The following is a 23,341-nucleotide window of genomic DNA, read 5'->3' as shown; positions in this document are numbered from 1 at the left end:
TATATATGGTATTTTCACTATCATACAAGAAAAATTTTCTTAATCTCTGCACTGGCAATTCTGGCAACCCCGTCCAACAGGGTTGGTAACAAAATATTCTTCGCTTTTGGACCACACTACTCCACCGCCACCCTCTCCCTTCCCTCCAGACTGATATTGACTAACACAAGTGGTAAACTTAAATAGGTATTGAATGATTTTAAAATAAGCACATGATGCTTTTTTCAAAAATGTAAAATAAAATCTTTCAATAACAAAAACAGGAAAGAAAAGGAAGCGTTAGATAGGCAAGGTGTGCTAAGATCCCATGCTTGCCTTCTTTAGGGAGAGGATAGACTGTAATGAGGAATTAAAAGGGGACTACAATTAGAGTGTGAAAATTTTAATGTGATGTAATATATACTAGTTATGTTTGCTGATTTGGTTTAATGTGTTTTGCTGATCATTTATTCTGTTAACCTAGCTTTCAATAAATGGGCTTGTATTTGACTTGTTTTTTCTTCCTCTTATAATTATCACAGCCTGTCTTCCTATTGTCCTTCAGCAGCCAGTCGCGGAGGAACCTAAAAAATGTTGCAGTGCAGGTACACATTATTATGTTGCTAGAGACTTTGTTCCTTGTGACCTGATGATCTGAGAGCCAGGCCCTAACAAAGAACAGTGGCATCTTCCCGCGCTGAATCTTGCTGTCATCTTACACATGGCTTCCTAGCTCAGTTTTGTGGAGGGCTGCCTGGGCTTCACTGCCTTCTAGTCTCTTACACATGGGTCAGATCCTTGAAAAGACATCTATGTTTGGATGAAAAATTACTTTCTTTTTATTTTTGAGGGAGGGAAGGTGCATGATTCAAGTTATGATTTTGCACCTAAGGACAGTTCTAACTTTAAGAAAACCCAGCATCCCCAAAATCCAAACTTTTAAAACAAGCTAACCAGGTAGCAGTTAAAAAGATGCCTCCACTTACAAAAGGCTTCACCAGAGTTTTCTTTTAAATAGCCATCTACTCCCTTACACTTTCCTCATTGTGTTTCAGAAAGCAACTTACAAATTTCAGGAGTCTACTTCATAAAGGCGATTTTTAAAAAATCACCTGTAATCCCAGAGTTAACACTGTCACCATTCGGCTTTAATTCCCCGCAGTTTTAAAAGACACCTTATGCATACATGATGAATATTATTATGCTATACCTGTCATGGTCTATATGGTGTGTATTATTACAAGCTGTATTTTACCCCCTCGGGTTACGCGGCGCAGGTGTGGCCATCGGAGTTCCCGCCTCGCGCGCGGAGGTGTGTCCGCTGCAGCAGCTACTGTTTATCCTTCGGCCCGAGCCAGTTGCTGGGTTACAGCCGGCTCCAGAGACTCGCCCTTCTTTCTTCTCGCTGCTCCACCTCCCTAAACTTCCAGTTTCCACAGCAGAGAGTCTGTTAGGCATCTAGCTGGCTCCAGCCCTCCCACCTTCGGTTTCAAGACGAAAAACCCCGAAAAGCCGCAGTCACGTATCCGGGAGGAAACCGGCAGACACTCCAGCCTGAACCAGGTGACTGAGGTCCGCGGCCGCGCGGGGCGGCGCGCGCTCCCGCATGGGCGCGGCCTCCTCCCGCCCCCAGCCTCGCCCTCCGCGGACGCGCCGCGGCGGAGACGCGCCCGCCCCCCCCGGCGGAGACGCGCCCGCCCCCCCAGCGGAGACGCGCCGGGGGAAGCGGGCGGCCGCCAGCGCGGGCGCCATTTTGGACTCAGTGTCTGGCCCGCGGCGTAGAGGACCTACACGGTGGCTGCGGCTCGCTGAAGGCGTCTCTCGCGCGGCGACGAGAGACCTGGGAGAAGGACGCGGACGGCGCGGGACTGAGAAGGGCGGCTTCTCCCTGGGCAGCCAGAGCCGCAAAGGCGGAGCCGCGTTGGCGCCCGCCCCGGGACCAGCGCTTCGGATGCGGGTGGAGCGCGGGGCGCCGCGGCGGCGGGAGCGCAAGGCGCGGGGCCTCATGTGAGAGCCGCGAGCCAAGCCGCCCGCGGAGCCCGGGGTGGAGTGTGGGGGAAGCCGCCCCCGGCAGCAGGTAACTGCCGAGGGCCCGAGCCCCGGGGCGTAGGCGGGGCCAGGGAGGGTCGCCGACGTGGGCGGGCGGCTGGGCGGGCCGGGGGGCGCGGGGCCCCGGGTGCGCTCGCGCCGCTCCTCGGGAGCGCGGGGCGGGGCGCGGCGCGGCGCGGCGGCCGGACAGCGGATCCTGCCCCGGGGCATTTCCCCGCAGAGCCTGCTTCAAAACAAGTCAACAAGGCGTGGTGCGTGCGCGGCGGCGGCCTGCAGCAGTCTCCCCGCGACACCTCCGAGCCTGTCGCCCGGCTTTGTTAACCCTCGGCGGGGGCTGGTGACCGACACCGTTGAGCTTGCGCTCTGTCCGGCTCTTCCCGGTGTCGGCTAAGGCCGTGCTTGTAGCTTGAGAAATGAGGGGCATTAAGATGTCAAAACAGACTGCCCGGGGTAGGGCGCAGCAGAAATGTCAGGGAAAGCCAATCCGTGGAGGTGGCGCGGGAGGAGGGGACGCCCGGGCCGCTCGTAGCCACGTGGAAAAGTTGGTCAACTTGTGATGAGCAGCTTCGCGCCTGCTTTGAGCAAGAGCACCCCTTTCAGATGGGGTTGCGTGCAGGGGTCGGGAACACAGCCTGTTAAATGATTGGCCTGTATCTCCAGGCTAAGAGATGAGCTATTTTGTTGCTGATCATGTCCAATGGAACGGCCCAGATCTTTTAATTAGAGTCGTCTTCCTTCTACTCCTGAAATCTTTATAAGCACGCCATCAACTTCTAGTATCTACAAATGATCGCACCACCACACTCTCTGATACCATCTAGTCCTGAGTTAAGCTCTTTACGCTGTTTTAGTCTTGTGTTCCAGCCAAAGAATGCATATTAATTGTGATATTAGTCAAAGAAGAACATAAATGGAAAGGAAATGTGTTGCCCAAAACAGGCTTTTTAGAGCTAACTACAACTGGGCTTTTAAAATTACTACCAGTGCAATGTACTAAAAATACAACGAGGGGCACGTGGCTAAGTAGTTTCTTCTGCTGCTCTTCAACTGATGTTCAAGTGGACTGCTGCTTTCAGAGTGTATGGAAATGTGAAGAGTAAATTGCATAATTCCCTGTGCTGCTCAACGAGGCTGGAGTCTTTCCTCATTAGTTTGCTTTTTGATGCTCCGTAGCAGTATAAGTCCCTCACCAGATGCTTTTAGGGGCCTAAGTTGCATCGATTATTTGGGGCCTGGAAAAGTTACAGTTTGAACTGAACTGCCGGAGGCATGAAGAGGCCTAGTTCGGGTGCTCAACAAAATCTAAGAGATGTTGATCATCCAGCTTCTCCTCTGCACCCCTGTTCAAGTGTGAGAGGTATTTTCACTTTGACTAAAAGTAGGAGATAAGATAATCCATTGAAGTAAATTCTTTGCAGACTGGTGGATGCTCAGAATTGTTTAACTTTCTGTGTAACAGAGCTTCATGTGTAAATAGATTTAATAAAATACTTTTGAAAGCAGTGTAAATTTTTGCATGAATAAATGAGATCATCGTGGAAAAAAATTAGACATTAAAATTTTTTCTTAGGTGCCCACTATGAGCTCACATTTTTATGCATACATGAGGATAATACAGAGACATTTATATTGGCATTTGGTCTTACTATTTTTCTGTTGCTTAATACTGTAATTCTGACATATTACAGTCATATATGACAATTTACAGACTAGTTCAGCTAGTCATAGACTAGTAAGTGCTTAAAATATACTTTGGTGATCATATAGTGTTATATATCTAGACCAAGAGATACTTTTCCTCAATGTTGCATACTTCTTTTTAATATGTCAACTTTTTCCTCCCCTCAATTTGGAAAGGTATTGAAATATACTTTATTTAAAACAAGACTGCAACAGACAAAAGAAGGTATTTGTTAGGATCAGCAAAGATAATTGTGTAAAAAAGGCTGTCATTTTTGTTTATATGGCCATATACTTTAAAATAAAATGAATCATTCTGTCTTCTTTTTATTTTTGCGGTACACGGGCCTCTCCCATTGCGGAGCACAGGCTCCGGATGCGCAGACTCAGCGGCCATGGCTCAAGGGCCCAGCCGCTCTGCGGCATGTGGGATCCTCCCGGACCTGGGCACAAACCCGTGTCCATGCATCGGCAGGCGGACTCTCAACCACTGCGCCACCAGGGAAGCCCGAATCATTCTGTCTTTAAGTTGAATAGTTCTGGTTTTAGAAGACTTTTCTCCAGAAATAGATCAGCATTCTTTAATAAGGAGTAGAAATTATAAAGATAACTTCATTATGTTTTTAATCTGTTTCTCAAAATTCTGAGTAGTTTTAGGTAGTCAGAAGAGAAATTGTAAGCCCTGAGTAGCAAACTCTTTGTTCTTTGACCCAGATTTTATATGCTAAAACTAAAGTAAGCCTTCAGGATAAGTTAAAGCAGAAAAATGGGTCATAATGACACTGTTATCTCAACCTCTAGTGAGAATTATTCCTAGGAGAGACTTTTTTTTAATATTAAATATGACATTGTAGATTATACTGCCTTGTCTCTAAACACATTTTAAAAATGTATTCTTAGATTCAGATGTAAGTTTTAGTCTTCTATAAAACTACCCTCTTGCTATCACCTCTGTCATTCTGTTTTCTCCCTTCCTCTCCCCCTGCACAATATTATATACATAATTTAATTTACTTAGAGTTGGAAGTAGGAGTAATGAGGAATAGGTGGTTTACTGCACATGTACTAAGACCTCCTGGGCTGATTTTAATGGCATGAAAGCCAGGGTCCTCTGCCATTTTCCTCCAGCCCCTAATCCTCCTTCACAATTTTAGCTAGCTACTAGAGAGAGAGTCTGCAGAGACATATTTGGTTAAGAGCCACGCTCGTGTACATTTGTCCCACACAGGAGTCAGAATTCTTACATACTGATGCGCCAGAAGAAGGGAGCTAGAGCTACAAGCCATCCTTTGTGAAAAAGTTGTGACTCTAAATCCAAACCATACCCTGCCAGAACTGCTCTCTAGAGACAAAAGTATTGCAGGCTCTAAACTAAATAGGGATACCAGTGAGTGGTCTGCAGTTACCCCCATTTAGTTAGAGCCTGCAATATTTATTTTTCCAAATAAAACGAGACCTTTTATCTGATTACAGTTTAATTCACTGACATTAAAAGAAACGTGTAAAATACAGGGAAGCATACTGGCAAAAAAAAAAAATCACCTGTAATCCCACCACTATTATTGTCCCACTATTATTATATAATCTCACTATTATAGTTACTATATTAATGTGGTAATCTACTTCCAGTGTATGTTTCTCATACATAAGCTTGCGTTCTCATTCTCTCTCATACACACTTCATTTTAAAACAAATCTAGGATCATTCTTTGCCCTCTGGTTGGTAACCTCCGTTTCTTCTTGTGTTGCACTTTAATGTCTTTAATAACTAGACTGCTTTCCTATACCTGAGTTCAGCAGTCATCGATATCTCCTTTCAAAAGCCCTAATAACTGTTTAATTCCTAACAAGAACCCTGTGTATTTCTGTTATTCCCATTTCACAAACTGAAGCACAGGCAAGTCAAGTAATTTGTTCAAGGCCACATAACCAGTGAGAGGCAGAGCCAGGAATTAAACCAGGGAGCTTGATTCCAGAACCCATTCTCTTTAACCGTACTATTTTACACAACAACAACAAAACTACTTTCAAAAAATCAAATGGAATGAAGGTCGTACAAACAGGTAGAATAAACACTTAACTCTCATTCGAAAATACAACTTGGATAAAACATTGCAACAGCAAGTGATGTTTTGGAAGAAGCAGCCACATTCCAGACCAAATACGCACAGTGGGGATGAGTTTGCTCATTTTAAGCAGAGATTGGGTCTGGCAGTAACACATATCACGGGCTACCCAGTGTGGAGAGATCTGTTGATTACTTAATTCAGGTCTTCTCTGGAGGTTCCTGGGACTCAGGAATTCAAATATAGTAGGTACCCTTAGATGACTTTTAAGAAATCTTGAGAAAGTGTCACTGTAGGTTCTCTTTATATTCCTTCTAGTTGACTGCAACTTTTGAAATATAAATTCTTGGTTTAGCTTCAAAATTATGATCAACTTCTCCCCCCAGGTAGTACAGTACAAATGTTTAAAAGCACCTACCAAAGACATAAGTTTGTAAAACGACAGTTGGTCTCTGCTGGCGTTTTTCATTATATTTTGTTTTGACATTCTTTTCCTTGAATTCCTGATCCAGTTCTTCCTGCATGTTTCTGTTGGTATTTGTAAGCACATGTGTACACATCTCAGTGACGGAAGAATGAATTTTGGATTTATTTCTATTGAAAAGTATAAAAAAAAGATGCATTTTTTCTGAATAGGATGAAACGAGGAGGAGGAAGAGATAGTGACCATAATTCATCAGAAGAAGGTACTGCAGAGAAATCCAAGAAACTGAGGACTACAAATGAGCGTTCTCAGACTTGCGATTGGGGTAATCTCCTTCAGGACATTATTCTCCAAGTGTTTAAGTATCTGCCTCTTCTTGACCGGGCTCATGCTTCACAAGTTTGCCGCAACTGGAACCAGGTATTTCACCTGCCTGACTTGTGGAGATGTTTTGAATTTGAACTGAATCAGCCAGCTACATCTTATTTGAAAGCAACACACCCAGAGCTGATCAAACAGATTATTAAAAGACATTCAAACCATCTACAATATGTCAGCTTCAAGGTAATACTTTAAATCCTTTTAAAAATAAAGCATATTTAGTGGCTTTTGTGTCCTAAACCAATACATCTTCTCATGTCTTTAAACTATTGCCTTTTTAGGGAAAGTGCTGAAAGATTTAGAGTAATCGTGTACCTTAGAGGCTATCATAAATAACTATATTGAGCTAAATTATTCCATTTTATTATAAATGTTACTAATTTCTTAAAAGAGTGGGAGCAACCATTAAATAAACATAATCATATACCAAAGCTGTCACATTGAATTATTGTGAACAGATTTGAACCAAAGAAATAATACAGTAAAATAAATAAAAGATGTGGAAATTTTCACTAAAACTTAATTGTTATTTTTATGTAATAGGACTGAGTTTTGCTTATTGATGGCTTTGTGATATGGAGTTTTTAAAGAAAAAAGAGATACAGAAACTCTGTAAAAGGTTTGGATGAGTATATTTTAGAGAGAAATAGAAAAAGGTACATGGAAGAATGCCAGAGAGAACTGTTTGTTTCTTTTCATTGCCAGCAGGGACATACTGGAAATTAGGTAGTGATGAGATAAATGAAGAGGGGTGGCTTTTTGAGATGTCCAGAATAGTTTAAGGAATCACAGTGGTTTGTATGAATACAGAGGCTTGTAGTGTTTTGTTTTGGGGTTGAATAATGAAATGTGGGTATGTTCACTAAATCCTTAATACACCTGATAATTATTGTTGGAAAGTAACACATGAATACCTGATTTGCCATATGCAGCTGTTGTTAAACAGGTCACTTTAGCCCATATATAGCAATGGTTCTTAACCCAGAGATCCCTTGCCAAAACTAAAGTCTTGTCTGCTTCCAAGACTGTCATTCCTTTTTTTTTTTTTTTTTTTTCCTGTGGTACGCGGGCCTCTCACTGCTGTGGCCTCTCCCGTTGCGGAGCACAGGCTCCGGACGCGCAGGCCCAGCGGCCATGGCTCACGGACCCAGCCGCTCTGCAGCATGTGCGATCTTCCCGGACCGGGGCACGAACCCATGTCCCCTGCAATGGCAGGCGGACTCTCAACCACTGCGCCACCAGTGAAGCCCTGTCATTCCTTTTAAAATGGGGATTACCTGTTTATTCTCCCATATGTGTCACAAGAGGAGAGAGACCTGGTGTTGGGAATGGTTGGGTGTATTACGGCTGTCTTTCCAGAAAAATGCACAAAGGCACTTAGGCCACCAAGTGTAGGATTGCTAGATTTAGCAAATAAAAATAGGGGATGCCTAGTTAAATTTGAATTTCAGAAAATCAGTGGATAATTTTTAGTGTAAGTATCCCTGGCATTATTTGGGACATACTTAATACTTATTTAATTGGATGTCCTGGATGTTATGTTGCAACCTAACTGAGGACAAGGGTCGGGGAATAGTGGGAGGATAGAACAAACAAAAGTCCAGGAACTCCTTATGTGTTGTCCCTCTCCGCCTGCCCATGAGGAAACCTGAAGAGCCTTCCCCTCGGTTTCAGTCATCTTTGAGTTGTCTAAAAGTGTTATAATGGTAAATCCTATAAAAAGATGAGTATAATACATTAATCTCCTAGGTCTAAAGACCAGTTCCATCCAGTGGATTGGCTGGGTCAGTGTTAACCTGTGACACAATTCAGCTGTATCCAACATGTGTAACCTTCACAAAATCATTTGTCCTATAAGCTTAAACATTTTTATTAGGGATTGTTTATTTTTCTGAGGAAATTTCTGATTTGTAGAAAGAGCCACATCCCAGGATTCTTCTGAGCTCTCCTGATACTATTTGTGTTTAATTCTTCACTGGCCATAGGCCAGAGTCTTATAGTCAGAGTTATTAATGTAGAACAATGGTTCTCAGATTTTATGTGCATCAGAAATGCCTGGAGTGCTCACTAAGACAAAGATTGCTGGGTTCCAGCGCTCCGTTACTGATTCGGATAGTCTGGATTGGACGTGAGAATGTGCATTTCTAGCAAGTTCCCAGCTGATGCTGCTGGTCCAGAACCAGAGCAGTTCTCAAAAGAACCGCTGGTGTACAGAAACGTAGCCAAAGGGTGGGATTGAAAATAGTTCTGAAACTGTGTAATGTAAACTGGTATATCAGTTTTACAATGAGCTCTTCAGGACATTTTTGGGTTACGGTAATTTACGTCAATCTGGAAATTAAAGGAATATTACTTTTAAAGGAATATTACTTTTAACTACTCTAAGATGCTTTTTAGCCCAGGGAACAGCTTCCTTTTTGATAGAAGAGCTCCTTCTTATATCCTTAAGGAGTTTTTGGGCCATATTTCCCTTCCCCCAGGAAATGTCTATGCAAAAGAGTGCATGGGAGCAGCCACTTCTCGTTTGGTTCAGATTTTCATGCTTGACTAGTTGGACACCCTCATTGCACTTCACATTCATCTTTCAATTAATAACATTAATGGTAAATCCCAGGTTGTGATTCACTGGAACCTTCTGAGTAAATACTCATTCAGTTGGTTTTGAAGCATTTGTATCATAGCCACTGTATTTACATGTATGATCTGATCCACTGCCAAATATATAATTATTTTTCAAAGATTGTAAGTTCATATTTCCATTAGGTTATATAGTCTGTTTGCAGTAAGTCAACTTAAAAGCCATGTCTTTTTAACATTAAATAGATATTTTATCATAGTGAAAGTTAAGTCTTGACAGTTGCCCTTACAGTTTTTCAAGGAGATTCAGAGAAGCTTGACATTGTATGTGAGGGTAGATGATTGAAAGGATAAATATTAATTCTTTAAATTATAGTGCAGTAAACTAATAACTATTTCTTGCTTTTGTAAAGTTAAAATATGCACGGAGAAATGCGACCATATTCATGTGTAAAGGATGTTTTCTTTTCCCAGGTGGACAGCAGCAAAGAATCAGCTGAAGCAGCTTGTGATATATTATCACAACTTGTGAATTGCTCTTTAAAAACACTTGGACTTATTTCAACTGCTCGGCCAAGCTTTATGGATTTACCAAAGGTATCTGCTGGTTTTGTTTTATTAGCTTTTACTGAGAAATCCTACCCATTTCTTGTACTGATAATGAGAATGTAAGAAAAGTGGTATGTAAAGTGGAAAACCAGTTACTATTTAGAATGTTAAGTATTAAGATTTTTTTTTAGAGCACTTTTCCTTTTTTAAAAACTTTGTGTTTCTTTATGGGTAATGTTAAAGAGTGAGTGAATTTGCAGAGTATTCTATAGGAAGCACTGAAAGAGACTAAGTAAAACTGAGAAATAAGCGTATTAGAAAAAAAGAGACATACAGATGCTCCATTTTGGACTTTCGGAGCAGATTGGTGAGATTATAATCAAAGAAAAGTAGACAGTGCCAGTATTAAGAGCAGGTAGAGCTCGCTTAGAAAGTCTTCTGGTAAGTGTGTAAAGATTTGTTCTTGAGCAGAGTTAGTATAAGTACAGCTTAGATTAATTTACAGACTTTACTTAAAGAAAACTTTTTTTTTGGTGAAATTTATATTTATATAAATTTTATATTCATATATATGTTCTGACATGATCCTGCATGTAACTCAAGATAGTCTCTTTCTCTAATAACTATTCTCTTAAAATAGAAAAATAAGAAGTGTGCATTTTTAGAAAGGCAGCTGATAAAATCCCTGTGTATGTTAGCTCATGTTCAGTTAGGTTAGTATCCAGCAGTAATCTGTAAGATTTTATCAGAATACGCCACAAACTAAAATATAGACACCCCTTTAAACACCTAATCGTTTAATTTACTAGGATGATTCAGAAAGAAATGTACCTCCTTTTATTGCACTTCACTTTATTGCAGCACTTCACAAATAATGCATTTTTTACAAATTGAAGGTTTGTGGGGTGTCAGGCAAGTCACTTGGCACCATTTTTCCAACAGCATTTGCTCACTTCATGTCTCTATGTCACATTTTGGTAATTCTTGCAGTATTTCAGACTTTTTCATTATTGTTTTACTTGTTATGGTGATCTGTGATCAGTGATCTTTGACGTTACTATTGCAAAAAGACGACAGCTTGCTGAAGCCTCAGGTGATGATTAGCATATTTTAGCAATAAAGTATTTTTTAATGTATATACATTGTGTTTTTAAATATAATGCTATTGCATACTTAATAGACTACAGTGTAGTGTAAACATTACTTTTATATGAACTGGGAAACTAGAAAACTTGTGTGACTAGCTTTATTGTAACAGTCGCTTTATTGTGGTAGTCTGGAACCAATTCCTGCACTATATCTGAGGTACGTCTGTATTAATAAATTGAATTTATATTATAACCCAGGCTGTTCAATGGAATATCGGTAACAAATGTATCACCAGTTGATTCCAAAGTCTTAATTTTTTAAAAGGTTCATTAAATATGTACATTTGAGATAAATTGTTCTCCTCGTGTAACATGAGGGAAGTCAGCAAGAGTCTGTTCATGTCAACATTTTAAGGTTTTAAGTATAGGAGTTCAGTCACTGTGGTTCTCAAACTTAATATGCATGAGACTCATCTGAGGAACTTCTAAGTTTTGGGTATCCTTCCAAATTTCCTTTTCCTAAGAGCAGTCCAGGTGGTTCTGATTAAGATGGTTCATGGCCCTCTAAGAAGCACTGAGTTATGTGCTATAGTAGTGCCTTGTTCCAGCTTCATATGGGAAATGAATTATTTTGAATTGATTTTTCTGTGTACATATTGTAGTTAAAATACAAGTACACATACAGTATGTAAAAGATACCATAGTAAAAGGTATGTTGAACATAACTTCCTTCTTTTTTTATTACTCAGGATGATCACTATGCATAGCTAGTACTAGTATTATACTTAACATGCAGTCATTTTGGTTTTGGGAACTATGGGTGCATCTGGGACTCTTCCTTCCTTATTAAATGGGCCTAGGATGTTTATGCTGTTTTTCTTTCTTTTCTTATTATGGCTTTCGTAGAATATTGAAAGCCTATATTGCTATATCTTGGAAATCCTGGGAGAACTGAAGAGAACGTGAAACAACTGTATTTGACCAGAGCTAACTCTGAGGGAAATGGGAAAAAGAAGTCAGTGATAGAGTCATGCATATACTAATACAGATATAGTTGAATTTAATATGGAAATATTAGGAGAAAGATGTTAACATTTAAGTTGTTAAACAGATACTTAATCAAAATTTAAGTATTTAATCACAGTAGGAAAAAAGTAATTTAGGGAATGTGACCAAGAAGATAATGTTTCGTTGTACTTTCTTGGCTACTAGCCTGCCCTCATCCCTCCCTTTCACTGCTGTAGTGAGTCCATTGGTTATGGCTTATTAGCTCTGATCCAGAGACCCATACTTTGTGCTTTAATTCCTGTTTCCTACAATGGTTAGGAAATGGTTTCCTACAGTGGTCTTTAGGTCAGATTCTGTGTCCAACAGAATATTATATATGTAGATAATTGTAGATAATTTAGCAAATTTAAAGGAGTTTTTTTTTTTAATATTTATTTATTTGGCTGCTCCAGCCCTTAGCTGCGGCACACAGGATCTTTAGTTGCAACATGCAAACTCTTAGTTGTGGCATGTGGGATCTAGTTCCCTGACCCGGGATCAAACCTGGGCCCCCTGCATTGGGAGCACATAGTCTTAGCCACTGGAGCACCAGGGAAGTCCCTAAAGGAGTTTTAAGTTTGGAATTTTTTTTAGTTATGATTTTTATTATTTTAGAATCAAATTTTGTATGAGCTTCCATATTCCAAATAAGTCTTTCATAGCTTCTAAGTTGATTGACTGTTGTTTTAATTTTTGATGATTTTGCTAATAGTTATTAACTATTTTAGTGGTCATTACTATCACCAAAAAAGAATGCAGTTCAGTGTTATAATACACTGGAGTAGGATTTCCAGATAAGGTGAAGTGTCTGAGAGGTATTCTCATTCTGGGTTCCAGAGTTCCTCTTTTTACTTACCAGTGACTGTTATGATTCAGAGACACCCATCCTGAGGTTTGAAATCTTTTTTCCCCCACGTAAAAAGGTCGTTCTCAAAGATGGTGGGAAGTCACCTCTCTTTTTTACCATATTCCCACAACAGAGTGAGGGGCTGCTACCCCAAAACAGTTGTGAAATATATTAGGGTTCAGATGAACTATGTGTGTATTATATGAAAACCCCTCAGTTCTCATTTGTAAAAATTGAAACAGTGTTTTAATTTTTTTGTTTTTCAGTCTCACTTTATCTCTGCACTGACGGTTGTGTTTGTAAACTCCAAGTCCTTGTCCTCCCTTAAGATAGATGACACCCCAGTAGATGATCCATCCCTCAAAGTACTAGTGGCCAACAACAGTGATACGCTCAAGTTGCTAAAAATGAGCAGCTGTCCTCACGTCTCTCCAGCAGGTATGTGTGGCTTTTGCCAGATAATATTTTAGTAAAATGTATTGATGTGTTTATCAGATTAAGGAGAATTATGATCATTAACTTTGAAGGTGAGTTCATATGATTATTTCCTCTCTATTGAATAAAAATATTTTTATTGTTATAATACAGTAGCATAAATTCTGTAGCATTCCTAGTGTAGACACTTACTTTCAACTTATTTTCTAATCTTTATATTTGGCAATTTGTGTCCAACCTGTGCTAGAAAATGGATAAATTAAAAAAATAAAAGGAAAGGACACTGCGAGGTCAGCCTGAGATGGCCCTTTAGGTAAAGTAGAATTTTCTCTAATTGTGGTTGAGCTAACAGGGTAGGTTTTGAATCATGGAAATCTCACAGTTGCTTTTTGTCTCGCTATGTGGAGGGAGAGGGGTTGTGCTGAAGTTATCGCCTTACATTTTGCAAAATAGTCCTTTTCCTAAGTTGAGTTTTAGAGCCGAGTGCATCAAATGGAGGAGCAGCATTATTAATGCTCTTCCCAGCTTTTCTTGTATAGACTAAGCATTACTAGATTATTCACTTTGAGAGCATTTAAATTCCAAATGGTTTGTATTATAAAGCAGTTACAAACCTACACTTTGTGTTAGTCTGATGCTTCATTCCTGACTTGCCCTCCAACTGTTGACATCTCTCCCAACCATTTTGCTGTGTTACTTTGGGAAACCTGTTTTGATCTCTTTACAGAACACCTCCCACCTTTTTGCCATAACTAAAGCCTGGCCTTCCCCCTAGAAAATGATTCCCTCTTGGATGGAGATTACTTTCTATCCTCCCATGTCTCCCACACGGAGGGTCTAGTGATGGGAATGGTGAGGTCTGTTGCAGTGTTTTCCTATCTTTTTCTGCCGCTTCTAGATTATCATTGAAGGTGATAATCTAAATAAAATAGAAGTTAAGACGATCGGGCATTGGCAGCTCCTTATGTGACCGTGGTCACATTTTACTGTCTACCGTATATAGGTTCCTGTGAGAGCACAGTCCATACTTCATAGTGTACAAAGATCTTTGTATCCTGACCCCCACCTCTCTCTTTAATCTTGTTTGCTTTTTACTCATGTGTAGCTTTTATTTGAGCCCTATGTAACAACAGTTCTTTGTATGTGTGTGTGGCCAGTACACTGTACCTTGGAGAATGCCTCTATAAAAAAATGTTTTTTTACTTCTTCACCTGGCTAACTCCAGTCCAGCCTTCAAAATTTAGTTCAGGGCTTCCCTGGTGGCGCAGTGGTTGAGAGTCCGCCTGCCATTGCAGGGGACACGGGTTCGTGCCCCGGTCCGGGAAGATCGCACATGCTGCAGAGCGGCTGGGTCCGTGAGCCATGGCCGCTGGGCCTGTGCGTCCGGAGCCTGTGCTCCGCAACGGGAGAGGCCACAACAGTGAAAGGCCCACGTACCACAAAAAAAAAAAAAAAAAAAAACTTAGTTCAGCTGTTCCAGTTTCTTCCTCCTCCCGTCTGGTTTAGAAGCCCCACTTGCTGTTTCCATAGCACTCTCAGCATAGCTTGTAGCACTTACCACACTGTACGAGAACCTTTGGGTCTCTGGTTTCTCTGTGAAACTGAGCTCATTATTCTCTTTATCCTGGTACATCTCATGCTCATTTATTTTTATTAAATATACAGATCAATGCTCATAATATAGTATAAGCTTGCTTGGTCTTACTGAGCTTTAATGGCATTTGGATTAGTTGTTGGGAAGGGGAGAGAAAGAGCACCTGTAATACTTTTTTTTGTGTGTGTGTGTGTTTTTTTTTTGTGTGTGCGTGTTTTTTGTAATACTTTTTAATTTAAGAGTATAAACACAGGATTTAATTTAAAATTTAACACTTGTGTATTTTTTTCTATCCATATTTTGTATATTTAGATAGTTTCTTTCTCTAAGTTGTAATTAAGGGCAATTTTCTATGCCTTTTTCTTCACTGAACAGTTTTTCAGTTCAATTTTCATCAAAAAATGTTTCCCATTTCATATAGTCCTTATAATTGTCTATTACTGGACCTCTAAGCACCATTTGACACTAGTGACTTGATTTTCCTCCTTCCTCTCTGATAGTTCCTACTGTGTTTCCTTTGCTAGTTTCTCTTTTCATTCCTTAAATTTTGGTGTTTCACTGTGTTCCGTACTGGGCCCTTTATTTTATTCTGTAAACTCTGGGCTGTGTCAGCTTCATCAGTGGCTTCAGTTATGTTCTATATGTTAACACCTCCTACTTTTAGTGTTTCTGGAACTCCAGAGCTATGTGTTGAGCTGCTGATGGCCTAGCGCCTCTAGAATGTCTCACTGGTACGTCAGATTAATGAACTTCCTTTTCCCCCTATTGAAATCTCTTTGCTTCTCCCTTTTTACTGTCTCAGTGAATGGTACTGCTCGTTTGGTTGTCAGGGACCGAACAGATACCCTTGATTTCTTCTACCCTTACTTTCTACATCCCTTTAGTTACTGAGGTCTAGTGACTCCATCACTGATACATGCTTTGAATCTCTGTGCTATTTACTGAATGTTTGTGTTGTTCTCCTCCACCCCTCACCCACTGCCCCAGTTCACATGTTGAAGCCCTACTCCCCAGTGTTTGAAAGAGGGTTGGGAGGTATTTAGGTCATAAGGAAGAAATCCTCATAAATGGGATTAGTGCCCTTCTAAGAAGGGATAGGAAAGATGATCTGATCTCTCTTTCTGCCATGTGAAGACACAGCAAGAAGCCAGAAAGAGTTCTGGCCCTCACCAGAACCCAACCTTGCTGGCACCCGATCTTGGACTTCCAGCCTCCAGAACTGTGAGAAATAAATGTTTATTGTTTAAGCCACCCAGTCTGTGGTATTCTGTTAAGCAGCTGGAACTAATACACTCTACCTTTCTTCATGTCCACTCTAATCTAGCCCTGTAGGCTTTGTGAGTACCCTCTTAACTGATTTCCTAACTTGCAGCCTTGCTCTTTGTAAATTTGATTTCCATGGTATAGCCAGAGTAATCTTTCTAACATATACATCTGATTTTTTTCCCTCCAGTTTCCTTCAAAACTTCTCACTATACTTTAGGTAAGATCCAAACTCCTTACTGAGGCTAACAAGGCCCCATATGATCTGGTCCTTGCCTGTCTATTGGATTTCGGCCTTTAAGATATTCTCTTACTTACATACTGTATGTTGAGCTCCCTTCATTTCTTACAGTGCTTGTGTTTTCGTCCATGTCTGAGTATTCGCACAGAAATGCTATTCTCTTTCCTTCTTTACTCGCCTTTTGCCCTAGCTTGATCCTTCTAAATTCTGTAGGTCTGTGTTAGTTCTGGAAATTCTTCCCTGATTTCCTTGCTGTGACTCCCAGAGCATTCTTGTTTAATTATCTGCTGGCTTCTGTTAGGATAAGGATGTCTTGTTTCTGTTGACTCTTTACCATCCTAGCACCAGTTGTTAACATATAAGACACTCGTTAATTATCAGCTGAACTAATGAACATTTAGCTACTTAGTTTTCTGTCTTGTTGATAGGCCAACATTTGCCTCATAGTTCTTTTACAGTTGATCACTTAACTTGTTTCTACTATTTGCTGTGATTTAAAAAATGAACTATTTTAGCATATAGTTTGCTTCTGTTAATTTCTTCTTTTGGACAAATTATTTAGAAGTGGAAGAGCTAGGTCAAAGGGTTTAGATTTTTTTAATGCTTCTTGCTGTGTTTTTTTCCAACATGAGTTGTATAAGTATACACCACCACCAATGGATTTCTGTACCAGTTTTATAACAGCTTTATTGAGATGTAATTCATATATCATACAGTTTACAATGTATTGACTTTTAGTGTATTGACAGAGTAGTGCATCCATCACTACAGTGAATTTTAAAAAACTTCTACTATCCCCAAAAGTACCTCTTAGCTGTCACTCCCCAAAACCCTCATTCCAACCAGCCCTACGCAATCACTAATCTACTTTCTGTCTCTATAGATGTACCTATTTTGGACATTTCATGTAAATGGAACCATATGTGGTCCTTTGTGACTGGCTTCTTTCACTTAGTATGATGTTTTCAAGGTTCATCCATGTTGTAGCATGTATCAGTATTTCTTTTCTTCTTATTGCCAAATAATATTGCATTTATGGATAATACCACATTTTTCTGTTGATCAGTTGATGGATATTTGGGTGGTTTCTACCTTTTGACTATTATGAATAATGCTATGAAAATGTATATGCAAGTCTTTGTGTGGACACTTTAATTTCTCTTGGGTGTATAACAAGAATTAGAATTGCTGAATCATATAGTAACTCTGTTTAACCATTTGAGGAACTGCTAGACTGTTTTCCAAAGCAGCTGCATCATTTTACATTTCCACTAGCAGTGTACGAGGGCTCCCGACTTTTTCACATCCTCATCAACACTTATTTCTCTTTTTGATTGTAGCCATCCTAGTGAATGTAAACTGGTATCTTGTGGTTTTGATTTGTATTTTCTTGATGACTCAGATGTCTTTTCATGTGCTTATTGATCACGTGTATATCTTCCTTGGAGAGATGTCTATTCAGATCCTTTGCCTATGTTTCAATTAGGTTACTTGTCTTTGTATTATTGAGTTGTACTAGTTTACCAGTTTTATCTTTGTCACTATTTCGTGTTAAGTATTTAAGCACTTGTAACTGTGTGTTTTCTATTGCTGCATAACCAACAGCTACAAATTGAGCAGCTTTAAGCATCACCCATTTGTTAGCATCCCAGTTCTGTAGGTCAGAGCTAGAGGCATGGCTCAGCAGGCTTCTCTGTTTAGCTAGAGAAGCTCTGAATCTGACTTCCTCTTCTGCAACCAGCCAGAGAAAACTGTGTTTATAGGGCTCATGTGATTAGATTAGGATCGCCTGGCTAATCTTACTTTAAAGCTAACTGTGCTGTCCTATAGCATAACAAAAATCACGGGAGTGATCATCTTATCACATTCACAGGTTCTGGAGGTTAGGGCATGGAATCTTGAGGACAGCTGTTAGAATTATGCCTGCCACAACTGTTTTAGTAGTCATTAAATGATACCTCAAAGTTTCTTTTATTTGCGTCTTTGGTTACCATTTCCCATGTGTTTATTTTCTTTTTATATCAGGCTTTATGAGATTGCGAAGAACAGAGATGTGTCCAGGTTACCTTGGATGATCAGGGTTTATTTCAAAGTATATCCATACCTTGTGGAGGACAGAAGTTTTGCAGTGGCTGAATAGTGAAGCACAGATGTCTTTTACTCCCTCTTCTGGTGACTCTCTTATACTGGTGATTCAGTTTATCACGTCCTTGACTCTGTTGCCTGTATTCTCCTCCCACAGCTGTATAAAGCTTTGGCTTATTGGTGACCTCCGTCTTGTTACTTCTTAGGCAGGAGGTGAACACATGCACTTAAGAGTCGCTCAGTCTGTGTTTGAATTCCAGCTTTGCTATCTTTAGATAGCTGACTCAACTTCAAACTAAAAAAGACACTTATTTTTCTAGATTTTTTTTGAGTATTTGTGGGATAACATATCTAGAACCTAACATATCATACTTGTACAATAAATAGTAGATAATATGTTGTCTGTTTTGTTGTTCCTATCCTTGTTTCTAAACACAGGAAAGAAATGGTTTGAGTGGGTCATTTATCAAGTAGTATCAGGGTGTGTCTCTTTGCGGCAGAGTTCTTACACTAGACCACTTCAGAGATCAGATACTGACCTTTGGTAAAACCTGCTCCTGTGCTAGGGGTTTTGGGCAGTTTTTGAAGCATAGTGCCCGAAGTATAAGGAACCATATAAGGAATTGCTTTCTGAGAATGTTAGAGCTTTAAAAGTCATAATGTATATTTCCATTAATGTGAATTGAGCAGTTATCTTTTGATTCATCTATCTAGTTGATATCTCGGTATTTTCTTCTTAGAAATTTGACAGGCTTGTTACATTATTATTAGCAGTTAAGTTAAACTTTTTGTTCATTTGATGGAAGTCTTTTTAAAAAATTTTTCAAATGTCTAATTTAGTTTCATAAATCTCATTTTATCTGGTTTTACCTTATTTTTTTCATTAAGATTTTGAATTTCAAAAAAATGTCTTTTAGCCTGTCACAATGATCATGTGATTTTTCTTGCTTAACCTATAAACTTAGTGTTAGTCATCAGTTTTTTAAAAAAATATGACACTGTGCATTACTGGGATAAGTCTTATTTAGTCATGGTATATTTTTAAATGATAGTGAATAATTTAAGATTTTTCTGAGTTGGTAAGTGAGCTTCATTTCTTTTAAGGTATCAGATTTAGAATTGGTCTCATTTTCTTACGGACAGAATTGGTAATAGATTTTTAAATGTGTGTGACTTCCTGCTGGTTCAGTCAGTACAACTAGATTTTAAATTGTATAGCTCTGTGGTAATGAAACGTGGTAAAACTTTATTGTAGGGCATGTACTTGATCAAATTCTTGGAGATGGTGGACTCGTAGAAAACTTTATAAGTAATTGGGTCTTCTTTCTTCCAAGGTGTCCTTTGTGTGGCAGATCGGTGTCATGGCTTACGTGAACTGGCCCTGAATTACCACTTGCTAAGCGATGAGTTGCTGCTTGCTCTATCTTCTGAAAAACACGTTCGATTAGAACATTTGCGCATTGACGTGGTCAGTGAGAATCCTGGACAGACACACTTCCATGCTATTCAGAAGAGCAGCTGGGATGCTTTCATCAGACATTCACCCAAAGTGAACTTAGTAATGTATTTTTTTTTATATGAAGAGGAATTTGATCCGTTCTTTCGGTATGAAATACCTGCCACCCATCTTTACTTTGGGAGATCAGTAAGCAAAGATGTGCTTGGCCGTGTGGGAATGACATGTCCTAGACTAGTTGAGCTAGTAGTGTGTGCTAATGGATTACGGCCACTTGATGAAGAGTTAATTCGCATTGCAGAACGTTGCAAAAATCTGTCGGCTATTGGACTAGGGGAATGCGAAGTCTCATGCAGTGCCTTTGTTGAGTTTGTGAAGATGTGTGGTGGCCGCCTGTCTCAGTTATCCATTATGGAAGAAGTATTAATTCCTGACCAAAAGTATAGTTTGGAGCAGATTCACTGGGAAGTGTCTAAGCATCTTGGTAGAGTGTGGTTTCCAGACATGATGCCCACTTGGTAAAGACCAGATGACATAGGGCATGATGAATAATAGCACCTTAATTTTAAGCATATTGTATTATAATAAAAGTTTATTTCCTGTAGGTCTGATATAATTCTACTATTTTGTGGCACAGAAATTTGATATCTTCATTGAGTATATTAGGATTGTTTTTTGGAAGACTCATGGACCAGTTTTGGTCAGAAAACTTCATCTATTTCTTTAGCCTGATAGCAGTTAAATCTCAAAAAATTAGAAAAGTGATTCAGATCTGAAAGTAGTCAAGATTAAACATTTTACAGTCTGAAGGAAACAAAACATATATATTGTAATATCTAATAAGTGGGTACTAATAGGTTTTCCAAAATGTTATGTTCTCTATGCATTTTTTAAAAATGTAAACTTGACATTTTAGGGTCTTCAGTTATACATACACCTGTTATAAGGTGTTTAATATAGCTCAGGAAAGTGAGCATTTTGTGAGAAAAATGTAGGATATATTGTATCTAATGAAAAAGTTTGGTTGAATGTTCTAAAATGTTACAAAGCTGTTGAAAGAAGTATATACAATTAATTGGAACACTTAGAAAAACTGATAAATGTCACACAGTGGTTATTGTAGAAAGATAATAATAAATAGAGCCAAGATCAAATTAAAAGAAAATGAGTGGAATAAAAGGGAGGCAGTGTTTAGCTTTGTATAAACTTTTAGGATTGCTCTGTAATCTACTAAACTATATAAATTCTTTTCTGTGATACATTACTATGTATGTGGCACTTGGGGCATCATATGTAAAGTAAGGAATGCTTTTACTAGTTCTTCTTGGGTTTATCTTTGTTTAAACTTAGTTTTGAAGTATTACACAATAATTGAAATGAGAAGTTTATCTATTTTAAAAAGCCAAATTGAAATAATTAAAGGTAGAACTTTAAAATGTTTATAAATTGTTTCCATGAAAGAATATTCATCTCCAGTGAATTTTAGTGATGGCTTATTTTTACATTTTGGAATTATATAGTTATGTAAGTAGAATTTTCAAAAATCATAAAAGCACCAATGTACAGTTCAGCATAAATAGTAAATTTAAAAGAGCATATATTTAAGTTCATAATCATATTTTTGAGTAAATATTGCTCAGTGGACTGGAAAATTTTAATAGAAAAATGTCTGCAGTTTTGTGGTAGTTAATTTGGTTAAACTGATATTTTATATTATTTAAGTTAGGCAGCATTTTTATTACTTTCATATGAATAAAAGTAATCCATACATTGTAGAAACTGTAAAAATATTGTTTGGAGCTATATTTAGTTTTTTTTAGATATTATTATAAACTTGATTCTGAGCACTAGTGCTAGTAGATATTACCCTCCTAAGGGAAATTAGAAGTGATTTACCCCCAGTGGGATGTATTAGTGCTTGAAACTTAGAAAGCATCTTGGTAGATATGGAAGCTAACAGTCTTACGGATCTATTTTTAAAATAGATTACCTTCCTAAGAATCAAGTAAAAAGGTGATTTTCTGCATAATTTATGCTTTCAAAAGTGATGGTATTCTGAGCGCATATAAATGAGAAGAAAAAAGGCTGGTCCAGACATGGAAATCAAAAGCAATTATTGTAATATTCCTCCCTCTTACTAAACAGTGAAAAACTTTGTACAAGAAATACCTGTGTTAGTGGATGAAGCTTTTTTCTTTGAGCAGCTTTGGAAAATGGATTTCACAGTATGTCATCAGTTCTACTAACCAAAGCTTTATTTGGAAATTTACTTTCTGTACAAATTGAATTATATAATGCTTGAAAAACTTTAAGTCACTTCTTAAGCAAAATGCATAGCACTTGTTTATACTTTAAAGTATATGTTAAATGCTTTTATCAATTTTAGATTAAAGATAGTTATTAATGCTGTTGTATTATTTTTTAAAACTACCCTAACAAATGTACTTATTTGATTTTAAAGCAAGTTAAACTTACAGATTTATAGTTTTAGTTTCAAATCCATATCTGATGGATGTAATGTTTAATATTAAATATTTATGGTAGAGTGGCTTTTTTGAGGTACAAGATTAGGCATTTAGAATAAGAATTTAAAAAACAAGATTGTTTAGGAATAGAATTCTTAGTCAGGATCCTTGAAACCAGCTAGCATTTTTAGAGAGAAAGACCTTTATATAAACCCATACAATCAGAATAGTTTTTAAACTATTGAAATTATTTTCATCTCCGGTTTCCATAAAATAACTTCAGTTTACCTTGGTAATCTTAAACTGGGCTATTTTATTAACAAAATTTAATTGGCAGATTCCTGCCTGGCTTGTGTTTTGGTTTTTCCAGCTACCATTTTAAAAGCTTTTTCCTGAATCATCCCTGCTTCAAAGCCCTACTTCAACTTGTAAGTATAGATAGGTTTGATAAATTCTTAAGAAGTACTTACTTACATGAATGCTACACGCTGTTATAGTATCCTGAGTCTATATGTCAAATTCTCAGAATTTCTTCACATCATTAGCAACAGTGGAAAATCATGAACGCTTTTTAAATGTAACTAGTAGATTCTTGCTTTAATATTCAAGTTCCGTGTACGGATGTCCTCATTTGTTGTTGCCATGGAACCAAGTTCTGTGATTTACAGTTAATACAAACTTGGCATAGGAGTTTCTGCTTGTTACCCCAATGTAGTTCTGGAAATCCAAAGCACTTTTTCCAGAGCAATTTTCCTGAATCCACAGAGGCTGACATTGCCCGATTTTAGCCGCTAGATGGTGCCAGTGCAAAGATCCAAGTTTTCTTGTGACATATTCTGAAGACAACTAGCAGGTTAAAGAGGTTAAAGTAATCAGGAATGTTTGGCGCTATTAACATGAGTAGACAAGGCAAAACTGTAGGCAGTGAAAGCCACTTCTCCCTGTGCTCGAGGGTGAGACATCCTCTGTGCGCAGGTGTCATAATGATGCAGTGCTGCTTATGCTATCTGTGCTGAAGGGCTGGGTTTTTATTTTTAGACTGCGTTTTAGTGCCTATGGTTTTGAAGACAATGATAAATTCCTAGACGAAATAAAAGCAAAGTACAAGCCCCCGT

The 23,341-nt window shown here is 38.7% G+C and overlaps 1 protein-coding gene across 2 annotated transcripts; it reads left to right on the top strand.

The window, feature by feature from the left end:
* Positions 1-1,597: 1,597 nt before the first annotated feature.
* Positions 1,598-23,338, top strand: FBXL3 (F-box and leucine rich repeat protein 3). 2 transcript variants are annotated; one of them, XM_032611169.1, is made up of 5 exons: positions 1,598-2,056; positions 6,411-6,762; positions 9,631-9,753; positions 12,954-13,125; positions 19,640-23,338. In XM_032611169.1, exons 2-5 carry the CDS (start codon positions 6,412-6,414, stop codon positions 20,281-20,283), a joined length of 1,290 nt encoding a protein of 429 aa, XP_032467060.1. In that variant the 5' UTR covers positions 1,598-2,056; position 6,411; the 3' UTR covers positions 20,284-23,338. The 2 variants fall into 2 exon arrangements, with proteins under 2 accessions (XP_032467060.1, XP_032467058.1); XM_032611167.1 differs by lacking the exon at positions 1,598-2,056 and adding an exon at positions 2,136-3,385 and having other exon boundaries at positions 19,640-23,123.
* The last annotated feature ends 3 nt before the right edge of the window (positions 23,339-23,341 follow it).

Source organism: Phocoena sinus, chromosome 18, assembly GCF_008692025.1.
Source record: "Phocoena sinus isolate mPhoSin1 chromosome 18, mPhoSin1.pri, whole genome shotgun sequence".
In the NCBI taxonomy this organism is placed as follows: domain Eukaryota; kingdom Metazoa; phylum Chordata; class Mammalia; order Artiodactyla; family Phocoenidae; genus Phocoena; species Phocoena sinus.
This window is presented reverse-complemented; position numbering and strand designations above follow the sequence as displayed.